Here is a 13,105-nt window from a genome sequence, read left to right on the forward strand (position 1 = left end):
ATTAACTGAAGGCTTTTCAGGGAACTTTTAGGACAACCTGATAATGAATTACAATAGTCCAGCCTAGAGGAAATAAATGCATGAATTAGTTTTTCAGCATCACTCTGAGACAAGACCTTTCTAATTTTAGAGATATTGCGCAAATGCAAAAAAGCAGTCCTATATATTTGCTTAATATGCGCATTGAAGGACATATCCTGATCAAAAATGACTCCAAGATTTCTCACAGTATTACTGGAGGTCAGGGTAATGCCATCCAGAGTAAGGATCTGGTTAGACACAAGATTTGTGGGGCCAAGTACAATAACTTCAGTTTTATCTGAATTTAAAAGCAGGAAATTAGAGGTCATCCATGTCTTTATGTCTGTAAGACAATCCTGCAGTTTAACTAATTGGTGTGTCCTCTGGCTTCATGGATGATAAAGCTGGGTATCATCTGTGTAACAATGAAAATTTAAGTAATGCTTTCTAATAATACTGCCTAAGGGAAGCATGTATAAAGTGAATAAAATTGGTCCTAGCACAGAACCTTGTGGAACTCCATAATTAACCTTAGTCTGTGAAGAAGACTCTCCATTTACATGAACAAATTGTAATCTGTTAGATAAATATGATTCAAACCAGCGCAGTGCCTTTAATACCTATGACATGCTCTAATCTCTGTAATAAAATTTTATGGTCAACAGTATCAAAAGCAGCACTGAGGTCTAACAGGACAAGCACAGAGATGAGTCCACTGTCTCAGGCCATAAAAAGATCATTTGTAACCTTCACTAATGCTGTTTCTGTACTATGATGAATTCTAAAACCTGACTGAAACTCTTCAAATAGACCATTCCTCTGCAGATGATCAGTTAGCTGTTTTACAACTACCCTTTCAAGAATTTTGAGAGAAAAGGAAGGTTGGAGATTGGCCTATAATTAGCTAAGATAGCTGGGTCAAGTGATGGCTTTTTAAGTAATGGTTTAATTACTGCCACCTTAAAAGCCTGTGGTACATAGCCAGCTAATAAAGATAGATTGATCATATTTAAGATCGAAGCATTAATTAATGGTATGGCTTCCTTGAGCAGCCTGGTAGGAATGGGGTCTAACAGACATGTTGATGGTTTGGAGGAAGTAACTAATGAAAATAACTCAGACAGAACAATCGGAGAGAAAGAGTCTAACCAAATACCAGCATTACTGAAAGCAGCCAAAGATAACAATATGTCTTTGGGATGGTTATGAGTAATTTTTTCTCTAATAGTTAAAATTTTATTAGCAAAGAAAGTCATGAAGTCATTACTAGTTAAAGTTAAAGGAATACTCGGCTCAATAGAGCTCTGACTCTTTGTCAGCCTGGCTACAGTGCTGAAAAGAAACCTGGGGTTCTTATTTTCTTTAATTAGTGATGAGTAGTAAGATGTCCTAGCTTTACGGAGGGCTTTTTTATAGAGCAACAGACTGTTTTTCCAGGCTAAGTGACGATCTTCTAAATTAGTGAGACGCCATTTCCTCTCCAACTTATGGGTTATCTGCTTTAAGCTGCGAGTTTGTGAGTTATACCACGGAGTCAGGCACTTCTGATTTAAAGCTCTCTTTTTCAGAGGAGCTACAGCATCCAAAGTTGTGCTCAATGAGGATGTAAAACTATTGACGAGATAATCTATCTCACTCACAGAGTTTAGGTAACTACTCTGGACTGTGTTGGTATACGGCATTGGAGAACATAACAAAGAAGGAATCATATCCTTAAACCTAGTTTCAGCGCTTTCCGAAAGACTTCTACTGTAATGAAACTTATTCCCCACTGCTGGGTAGTCCATTAAAGTAAATGTAAATGTTATTAAGAAATGATCAGACAGAAGGGGGTTTTCAGGGAATACTGTTAAGTCTTCAATTTCCATACCATAAGTCAGAACAAGATCTAAAGTATGGTTAAAGTGGCGAGTGGACTCATTTACATTTTGAGCAAAGCCAGCTGAGTCTAATAATAGATTAAATGCAGTGTTGAGGCTGTCATTCTCGGCATCTATGTGGATGTTAAAATCGCCCACTATAATTATCTTATCTGAACTAAGCACTAAGTCAGACAAAAGGTCTGAAAATTTACAAAGAAACTCACAGTAACGACTAGGTGGACGATAGATAACAACAAATAAAACTGGTTTTTGGGACTTCCAATTTGGATGGACAAGACTAAGTCAAGCTTTCAAATGAATTAAAGCTCTGTCTGGGTTTTTGATTAATTAATAAGCTGGAGTGGGAGATTGCTGCTAATCCTCCCCCTCGGCTTGTGCTACGAGCATTCTGACAGTTAATGTGACTCGGGGGTGTTGACTCATTTAAACTAACATATTCATCCTGCTGTAACCAGGTTTCTGTAAGGCAGAATAAATCAATATGTTGATCAATTATTATATCATTTACTAACAAGGACTTAGAAGAGAGAGACTTAATGTTTAATAAACCACATTTAACTGTTTTAGTCTGTGGTGCAGTTGAAGGTGCTATATTATTTTTTCTTTTTGAATTTTTATGCTTAATTACAATCTTACCAAATTTATGCTTAGCCTTAGCCAGCAGTTTCAAATTCCCTTCAGTGTCGCCTGCTGTGGCCCCCGGAAGACATTTGACTATGGTTGCTGGTCACACCCAGAACAGAAAAGTGCGGGAGAGACACGAGAAGCCGCCATGCTAAACCGGCTAAGAGCTAGTAGCTGTGCTAAGCTAGCGGATTCCTAAAAACACACAAAGTGAATAATGTGTAAATAATTTAGAGGTGATTCAGCAGAGGGAGTGCTTTAGTTAAGGCACGTGAAGATTACACTGTGAAACAAATTGTTATCTAGTTATTTTGATCAGTATAACTACGCAGATTAAACAGCTAACAGATACAGCAAAACACTGCTGTGCTCCGGAACAGGAAGTGATACAATACCGCAGTGAGAGCCAACCACCAGTAGAGGCAAGCAAGAGCAAGCAAATATTTGCACAAAAACAAAAGGTTTATCAGTTTAGACATTAAATATCTTGTCTTTGTGGTGTATTCAATTGAATACGGGTCAGTCACAATCAAGGTGTCTTAAGGTGTGTCACCTTAAGACAAAAATCAGAGTAAGTATTTTTCTTTGAATTGAGACCCATTATGAAGACCAGTGTCTAGTGCAATATAATCCAAAATTTTATTCTTGTATCTCTAACCAATTTTTTTTTTTTTTTTTTTTTTTTTTTTTTTTTGTGACAATATTAAGACGAAGAGGCAAAGTCGCATTTTGACCGTCACGGACTCTACAATAGAAAGGATATCCTTAATACAAGAGCCATTTATTTTACTATTTACTTAAAAAAAATTGGTATGTTTTGGTTATAAGGCTTAACAAACTGTATTCTTCAATATAGATAGAGCACTTCATCATGGATACTCATAGAATCATCCATGTACTATTTTAAAACTATATGTCACAGACTCTACACACGTAGCGTCTGTGACACGGTGCTACCTATAGCCTTCATCATAACAGGTATAGGACCTAATTATTAATTCCATTCAACTTATATCCTCTAATTATCCTAACATAGCACAATAAAACTACCTAAGTTACATTCACCATGCTATTATTTTTAAATATAGGTATGTCACGGACTCTACAGGATTTTCTGAACATCTGAGACCATGCAGTGCAATCATCGCCAAAAACAAAATATTGCTCTGGCCGCATTAAATCTTTTTGTTTATTTTTTAGACACCCTTGAGACTTCAAATAACATTATTTAAAGACCAAAGGATGACTTTTTATTGTTTTTATTCAGCATTTCCATTCAATATTGTCTTGAAAATGAAATTTTACAGCGGTGTAACTCATTTCTGTAAAACTATGTAACTGTCTCTCGGATCACCCGAAATTGATGAAATTTTCTGAAAATAGAAAACAGATATTTGTTTATATCATAGAAAAACATTTACATAAAAGACTACCACACCTTTATTGTTATACAATAAAACATGCTGCATCAATTTTAAAGTGACACAGAATAACGCCTAATTTCATTTAAAAATGCACCACATTTCTGGTCATAACTTGTTAAATGTTTGGATTAATCAAACCATTTTTTTTGGCAACATGAAGTTTTTTTCATATGCAGATGCTGAAAGCAAAAGTACATCTTCATGATATATGATTTAGTGTTTCTGATATGATAACATCTGTATTTTGTATCTATAGCCTTGATTGTGACCAACCCGATATAGGTCGAAGAGGATTTGCAAATCATTGTATTCCGTATTTATTTACATTTCACACATCATCCCAACTTCATTGGAATTGGGGTTGTATTCAGCCTCTGCCTTCATCATGAGTCTCATTTTGGCAGCACAGTGGATTAGTGGTTTGCACTGTTGCCTCACAGCAAGAAGGTTGTGGGATTGGTTCCCACCCTTTCTGTGTGGAGTTTGCATGTTCTCCTCGTGTTTGTGTGGGTTAACGCCAGTCTCTGGTTGCCTCCCACAATCAAAAACAGGCTTATTTATCAATGTGTGTGAATGAGGTGGTGGTGGAGGGGTTGTAGGAGCAGAATGGCAGCCATGCTTCCGTCAGTCTGCCCCAGGGCATCTGTGGCTACCCTAGTAGCTTACCACCGCCAATGAGTGAATCTGCGAGTGAATAAATAATAATAAAACCTGTAAGCGCTTTGGGTATCTTTGCAATAAAAGGGCACTCTAAAAATGAAAGTTGTCATTGTTATTATTATTATAATCGTCTGCACTAAGACTTGTGCATACATTCAGTGGACACTCAAGGGATTATGTTAGGGCTGCTGTTATCGATTATTTTAGTAATCAAGTATTCTATCGATTATTCTGGCGATTAACTGGATAAAAAGTACTTTTGCATTTTTAAACATCAACAGTCCAGGGTGCTCCCTAAGCAATGGCACAGTGTCGCTGCGTCATCATGGAGATTGTCAAATTTAGTGTATCCCTTTCTGATTTCCTGGGTAATTTATTTTTTCACGTCTTTCCTGGTGTCAGGAGCTCAGCCAAAGTCTTGAGTCTTGACATTTTACTGAAATGGTGATGGAATGTGGCTTTCTGATTTTTCTTTTTTTTTTCTTTTCTTTTTTTTCCCCAACTTGTAAAATTTAACTAAACTAACTAAATTAATTAACTAAATTTTAATTTTTTTTTTTTTTTTTAAGGTTGGTAGACTGGATCCCTGCATGAATTTTTTTTTTTTTTATCCCTCTTTGTCTGTGATTTAGCCAAAGCATTTTAGCTGGAAGTTGAACATGCAAGCTTCGCAGTACTATTTTATTTGAGTTACTGTGTTTGTGAAGCATTGTGTGTTGGCCAAAAAAGTGAAAATTAAAAAGCGAAACACTCAGTGCGAGTGATCAAAACACAGAAGAGTGGAATTCTTCCAGATGTGAGGGGAGTGCTGAGAGCCCCTCACACAGCAGACGAAATGGTGTTTAAAAAAAAATCATCGTGGACCATCTTTCTCTTAAAAGGCTTTATTTAACTCTGTGTGTCATGTTGGAAAGCTGTAGCGTTTGTGCTAATTTGATTAGCTGTTACACGGCTTAAGTGCATGCTGTGGTCTTCTTCTATTTGTTTTTCTTGGGACGTTACAGCGCCACACACAGGCCTGGCAAATGTACTACAAACAAAACTTTGAGGCACAGAATTTGCCTCATACATTTTTTGTAATCAAATTAAATTGCAAGCATTGTGGCCAAGTGGTTAGTGCACTTGGTTTCAGTGCGGAAGGTTCCCGGTTCAAAACTCACCCCTGCCACATTTCTCCATGTAATGTGGAGTTGCATCAGGAAGGGCATCCGGCGTAAAACCTGTGCCAATTCAACATGCAGATCCACCTTGGATTTACTGTGGCGACCCCGAGTGCAAACAAGGGAGCAGCTAAAGGAACTTACTTTTATTTTTTCTAATCAAATTATTCGAGTTACTCGACTATTCGTTTCAGCCCTAGACTATGTTATTGCAATGGGCTAACTCAAAAGGTGTCAAAGTTGTACAAGAAAATCCACTGTAGGTAGCAGTCACAACAGGAAGGCTTGCATATCTTCCAAAAAGTAAGTCCAGTAAACACAAAACATGTTCCAGTGACACAGAAAAAAAAAATCAAATGGCTGCCTGCCAAATTTAATAGCAGTCAGTCACAAGTTGGTGCCACAAAGGGGAATGTAATAATCTGAAATTATGTGCATAGAAAAGCATAAAATTCATATCTTAGCCACATATCCATCAAAGACCATCAAAGTTCCAAAAAGATATGTATCAATATGAATAGCTTTAAATTACACTCAGACTGGGCACTGCAGATGCCATAATTGCTCTTAGACTGATGATGAAATGTAGAGAAGGCCAGAAGCTGTTGCATTGTTTGTTTGTGGACTTAAAGAAAGCTAATGAGTGTGCCAAGAGAAGAGTTGTGGTATTGTATGAGAAACTCTGGTGTAGCAGAGACGTGCATGAGGGATGTGCAGGATATATCCAAGGACAGTCACCCCACTGAGTCTGGTGTGCTTCAGGTTTCTTGCTGTCATCAAAATGCCTGAAGAAGTTTTTTCTGACAACTGCCAATGGATCAGAAGCACCTTGAAGTGACTGATGTTGTGATTGTCATATTTTGAAAAATATTCAACTCAATTCATTGCCCAATCACCTCTGAACTTTATGTGTACCATAAAGAGAATATTTGTTGTGTTTTTGTTATTTCATAGAACACTTGGTTGAGCAGATATGGAGGTAAATTAGATTTTGAATATTGACAAATATAGACTGAGAGACTGCGTTACACCACAGTTAGCTGTATGCACAGCACCTTATACATGTGGTGCGAGGAAAGGCTGTGATTCAATGGAAGAATGAAAAAGTATAAATGTTTTAGTTAAGGTTAGTCCTTTTGCTGGCAAAGTTTGTGTGACAGCACTGACACCTATGTGGCTCTGCGGGACAGGCCCGCATCTTATAGCTGCATTATTACGACTTACGAGTCACTTGGGACACTCGGGGGGCTTGGGAGGCAGCCCGCAAAGGAGGCATGAACCCCATGTATACCTGCTGGCAGATCTACTTTATTTTATTTTTATTATTAAAAGGGGTGGTGGCCCAGCAGTTAAGTGTGCTTGTGTCCAGTGGAATTGCGTCAGGAAGGGCATCTGGCGTAAAACTTGTTCCACATCAACATGCAGATCCACCTCGGATCTGCTGTGGTTACCCCAAGTGAAAAAACAAGAGAGCAGCCGAAGGGTCTTACTTACTTACTTTATGGGTGATTCTTTAACTACGGGCACTATTGGCCTTGTAAATGTAATTTCCACCGCACCATTGCCTTACAATATAAAGCGCCTTGGGGCAACTGTTTGTTGTGATTTGGTGCTATATACATGTCTTTCATACAAACTGTTTAGGGACATTACAGTGTTGTGGTGGAAATTACGGCAATAGTGTGGGACAACTACATTTTGTTTAAAAAAAAATCACAACAGTTGTATGACATTGAATACCCCAATTATGTTTTGATTATTTTCCTGAGATTTTATTCAGAGATATTTTAAAACATTAAAAAAAAAGTTTCTTTACCATTCATTTTTATCGTTGAAGATCAAAAGTCTGGGTGTGGGACAAGCACAAAATGGCAATATTTGCATATAATGATGCTGAAAAAAGGTGAAAAAGTCATCATAGACTACTAGAACAAATTTCTTAACACACTTTCATTGTAAAGATAACTATAAAAGTGTGAAATTTCCCCTTTTTTCTGTTTTTCATACAATATGATCAAAGGACGTAATAAGTGCCCGTAGTCTAAGAATCACCCTTATATGAGATTGACATTTAACATTTTATTGTAAGATAATCAAAACTAGTTTTGAACTTTCCTTCATTCAACCATTTTGTATGGTTGAACCCAATATCAGGGACCTCCTCAGAAATCTCAAAGGGATCACAGACAAGCTGGTTTGACTGACATTGCTGTTCTTGTCAGAACATAAAACAACTAGATGAAAATTGCCCCATTTACAGGTCAGCGCCGGTGTCGTGCACCGCCGCATACACCTCACCATGGAACCACTCTGGATTCTGGATGGTAACCACACAGGCAGACAACTCCATCTTCATATCTTAAAATTATCTGTCGCAGCCACATGAAACGTGAGTGCCCCGTTGGATTTTTACAGTTGTTGGAACAAGGTTTCTGGTTCCACTGCTTTTGAGGTTGAGAAACACTTGGGAAGGTCTGATGGCGTCACAAGGTCACAGGATAGAGGTGTTTGGCAATGCCAGTGTCTTTGTAGAAAAATGAATGTCAGAGTCTTTAGGGTCCTGATGCTTCCTGTCTCACTGTATAGTTGTGAGAGCTTTTCCCCAGTCACATGGGGGCCCCATACTGATGTCTGCCAAAATGTTTTGGAGAACACTAATAACAGCGTGAACACAAATAACATGCGGTAATAAAATATTACCATGAACAACTACCACCTATTACACAGACTGTGTTAAGGAGCAAGAGTTCAGACAGTCTGAGCGGTGAACAGAGGAGACGATATGCTTAAAGAGCAGCATAGTGTGAACTGCAGAATAGACATGTCTAATCTGTAATGCAGTCAATTTTTAATTTAGGTTTGAGTTGTGTTCATTGTTTTTTGAATTTGCCCTTGTGCTTATTTTTTCATTTGAATCAAATCTGTGGCTCATCAATTTCCACCGTGGCTAATTGAAATTTCCACCAATTCTCCACAGTGGCAGGGTTCTCAGCAGGATTTTTTTCTCAGTGTAATGGGATGGAAAAATCACTTCAAGAAGGCGGGGGTTCGGGGACTGCTTAGTCTTTGACTGCTTCTTTGGTATTTTTTAAACTTTAAAATGTAGAGTAATCAGGAATTGATCTTGAAGTTAAAATAAAAAAAAAATTTGTAAGGCTTTTCTATAGTAAACTGCGGTGTATAAATTATCTCCAGTGCAGTGACATACATTTCTACACTCTTCCATGTTTGGTGTGATGCCTCTTTTTTTTTGGCTTGGTGACAAAGATTCAAAAAAACAAAAGCGATGGCTTCAATTAACATTTGGCCCTCAAAATGCAGGCAACAGTGTTTCAGGGGGATGTAAATGTAAAATGTTACTTTGGTTCCGGCTTCTCCTATAATGCTCACGCCTGGAGAGCTGCAGCGTGGCTGTGCTCAGATTGGAGCACTGAGACACCGGGATAAGGTCTCCCCGACGGAACGGAGGATGTCTCATTTTGGGGATAAAAAAAACCCCAGCTTTTTTCAGATGAGGTTGTAGTTTGTTACAATGTTTGGAAAGAGGTGTCATTTGATTTAAAATGGCGATTCGCTTTCAAGTTATTGATTGCGGAATGATTCTTCTTTCCACCTCGGCAGAAAGCCAAAAAAAAAAAACAGCTGAAATTTCAGATCTTTGTAAGGAAGTCTGCCTCCATGTCAACCCCGACCTGTTGCATCACCAACCACAGCTTCGTGGTGAAGTTGTACAGAGAGAACAAAACAGATCAATTTAGGGCCCGAGTCTCGATTTGTGCAACACCACCTTGAAACTTTCTAACTTTGTGTTAGGGGTTTTTGCTGTGGTAAAATTGGTTTCTGACTTCTTAAACCCATCAGCTATTGTGGATGGTGGCAGAGGACATTAGTATTTGCTTTGGGTAGACATCCTGCAACTGCTTTGCATCTTTAAGCTGTGCTTCTTTTTTGTTTTAATGTATAATGCTGCAGGTTCCGGCTCTTCTCCAATCCCAACCGGTATGTCGGATGAGGATTCGCGTGCCAGCACCAGTTCATCCTCGTCACCACCCTCCTCCAGCCAAAACCGACAGAAGGATACGCTTTGCAAGAAGAAACGGGATACTAAAGCCAGCATGAGCAAGACCTCTAAGCTGCTTTCTACCAGCGCCAAAAGGTTTGAGGGGGTGAAAAAAAAATGTGGTGATGAATTGCCTACTGTGTGTTCATGCAGTTGATCAACAATGTGGTGGCTAAGCAGTTAGTGCGCTTGTTTGTAGAGCAGAAGGTTCCTGGTTCAAGGCCACCTGTTGTCCACTCTCCCCGTAATATGGTGTTGTTCCAGATCAGCATGCAGATTCATTTTGAATCTGCTGTAGTGTCACCCCTCCTCCTTCCAAGTGAAAAAAGAGAAGTGGAAAGGACTTAATGTGCTAAAATTAAAATTACTTTAAAGTATTTTTACTTTTCATCCCAGTAGTATTCCTGATTATCCTTTCTTTATGTTCATAATTTGGGGTCTGATTTCAGCAGAAACGTATATTGTTGAAGAGTTTTGTTGTGGTTTGTTTTTCACAGACACGGCAGTCTGTGATCACACTTACTTCAGTGTCACGGCAGTACAACACCCCCCACCAATCCCAATTATTTATTATTGAGTATTGTCAGATACCAAATCTCGAGTCGATGCTTGTAATATCTTATAACACTTGCAGATAGCATGGTGCATAAACATTAAAGTCAATCCAGTGTATTTTCTTGAAAATTTAACAGCTCTACTGTGCACTAAGAAAAAAACTCAACTTCATCCCAAGCTGCTCCTTAATGTTTTCATTTAATTTTTGTTTTTTAATTAAGTCAGCAGATTTTTTTGTTTTTGTATGGCTCATCGGGTCCACTTAATTCAGCATTGTAGTTGTAAAACTAGGACACTCGGCAGTATTAATAATAATAATGATGATTATTCTTATATGCAAAAAAATGTGGACCCTTACCCTAAGGGGGGGGGGGGGGGGGGGGTTTGCATTCCAACCCTTTACCACTCAGCCTACTTGCCTGTACAGTGTCTGTTAGCAGAATGAAAACAGACATGACAATGAGGAAAAAAAAATCATTTATGTAGAAAGTGCTGTCTGATTGGCAGGTGACACATGTATATCACGTGTCACCCATCAGAAACAGATGCGTGAAACAGGTACGTGTTTGAAATGAAGAAAACCTTAAAAATGTTTTTTTTAAAGTTGTACCACGACAGAATTAACTCTGGCTCTGCCTGTTATCACTCCGTCAGTGCCGAGCTTATGAAACAGAGAGAACACTGCTGATAGTGTGTGAATAAAATAGACTTGTTGCATATTTCGAGTTCGTGTTTTTAAAAACATCTGCCACAGCTCTGTGTTGAAGCATCAGTAGCGATGACTGCCAAAGCAAAGAGAGAGGGAACACGCACTGGTTTGGTGAGTCGGGTTTAATTTATCCGATAAGATCAATCCAAAAAAAAAAAATGCCTTGATTGGCTCAGGGCATCTTTAGTTGCTAACATTGATAGATTATTTTGTCACATAATTCTGCCATCCAAATGATTTGATTTCAAGTAATTTATAACTACAAACTCTTGTTCCAGGTCTTGTTTTACATGTGGAGTTTTCTGTCAGATACACATCTACAGTCCTGCTCAGCATTACTCTAATTTGAATTTGATGTTTAGAAAATGAAGGCAGAGAAATAAATTTTGTATCAGAGTATTTAATAAAATGTCCAGAGTTGTTGAACAACAACAGTAAAGATACTTTCAAATAGTAGAGGCAAAAAAACTTGCTTTGTTAGTTGCACATTTTGATGGATTTACCTTGAATTATCACTTTTACAGCCCATTTTATTTTTGACAACTCAGGGGATGGATACATGAACAATCTGTCTTGGACTTTATTTACATCAATCCTGAAGAAACAAAATCATTATGGTTCTGTATGGTAAATCTGTCTGGAGTTGGTAGTTCTCAAACATTGAGTGTCTGTACAAGAAGGAGCCAAGTGAGTGAAGACACCACAAAAACTCTGAAGGAATTATAGGCTTCTGTGGATGTGACTGGAGAAACTGATAATGTGACTTATGTGTTTTGCATCACCAGTCACAGGTTCATGGAAGAATCAAAACAGATCAAATCTAGGCTTGAGTTTCCCATGTGCCTTCTGGCAAACTGCAGCTGAAGTTTCTCATCCTCTTTTAAGAAAGTCCTTCTCTGTGCCACTGTGTCCTGAAGCTGAATGACCTTCCTTCAATAATTTCTTTCTTGTATGGTCACTCAGTTTTTGAGAACCAACTACTCAAGACAGATTTACCTACATTACCGCACAGTTTTTTTGTTTTAATGATTCATGTAAATGTGAAGTTCAGTTTCATTTGTTTTTGACCATGGTCTACTTTTACCATTGTTCACACAAAAATCAAGTTGTATTTATTGGACATTGATTAAAACTGATGGTCGGTGAACTAAATCGGAGTCTTCTTTCCTGCCTGTAGTATTATCTCCGTTCTGCATTATGGTGCACGACAGTTTCTGCTTCATCAAAAAATATACAAATTAGAGCCCTATATATATATAAAAAAATACATGCTTACTCTGACATGTTGTTGTTTATAGTCTATATTTACGGGGGGGGGGGGGGGGGGGATGTTAGGCTCAGTTGGTAGAGTGGGTTGCCCATTAAGTAAAGACATGCAGTTTAGGTGAATTGTAAACTTTATACTTGCTCAAGTCTCCCTTGCAAAAGATATATTGATCTCAATGGAACTAACCTGGTTAAATGAAGGTTAAAATAAATAAAATTTAAAATGGTTGGTGGTTTGATCCTTGATGCAGCTGAGTGCCGTGTCCTTTAGCAAGATACTGCACTCCAAAGTTGCTCAACCTTGGGTCATGTAGACCTTATACAGCATTCCCAAACACGTGAAAGAGTAATGTGTAATATTATTGATCACATATTAGGACTATCAAAATAAATGCAGTAATATTGGGTTAGCACATATTCCTTTGAATGCCACTAATTACTTTGATGCGCGATTAACATACACACCTTCTGCGACCCTTTGTTCACACAGTAGTTTGGAACATCAGGAAGCCATGCAGCAGTGTGTGGATGGCAATAGAAACAAATGTCCTTGAGCAGAAATGCCCAGTCAAGGCATTTTTTGACTGAGCTGTATCAGACTATTTAAACCCGAGTCACCAAGTAAGTGCATGTACGTTGTTTGTTTCACCACAAGCTTGGTGTCAGATTTTTAAACAGTGCACATCACGCTCTGTTTCATGACCATGAAGTGATAAGAGTTTCAGAGCGCACTCTCTCTCTTA

At 38.3% G+C, this 13,105-nt stretch overlaps 1 protein-coding gene across 2 annotated transcripts in view; it reads left to right on the forward strand.

Annotated features, from left to right (window-relative positions):
- The window catches only part of LOC117514019 (ubiquitin-conjugating enzyme E2 E1-like), a 63,027-nt gene that overhangs the window by 23,038 nt on the left and 26,884 nt on the right, over positions 1-13,105 (forward strand). For both annotated transcript variants that reach the window (XM_034174299.1, XM_034174300.1), the window contains exon 2: positions 9,745-9,928. In XM_034174299.1, the coding sequence (XP_034030190.1) occupies positions 9,774-9,928 (155 nt within the window). In that variant the 5' untranslated portion in view covers positions 9,745-9,773. The remainder of the gene's footprint in view (positions 1-9,744; positions 9,929-13,105) is intronic.

Source organism: Thalassophryne amazonica, chromosome 7 (genome assembly GCF_902500255.1).
Source record: "Thalassophryne amazonica chromosome 7, fThaAma1.1, whole genome shotgun sequence".
Lineage (NCBI taxonomy): Eukaryota > Metazoa > Chordata > Actinopteri > Batrachoidiformes > Batrachoididae > Thalassophryne > Thalassophryne amazonica.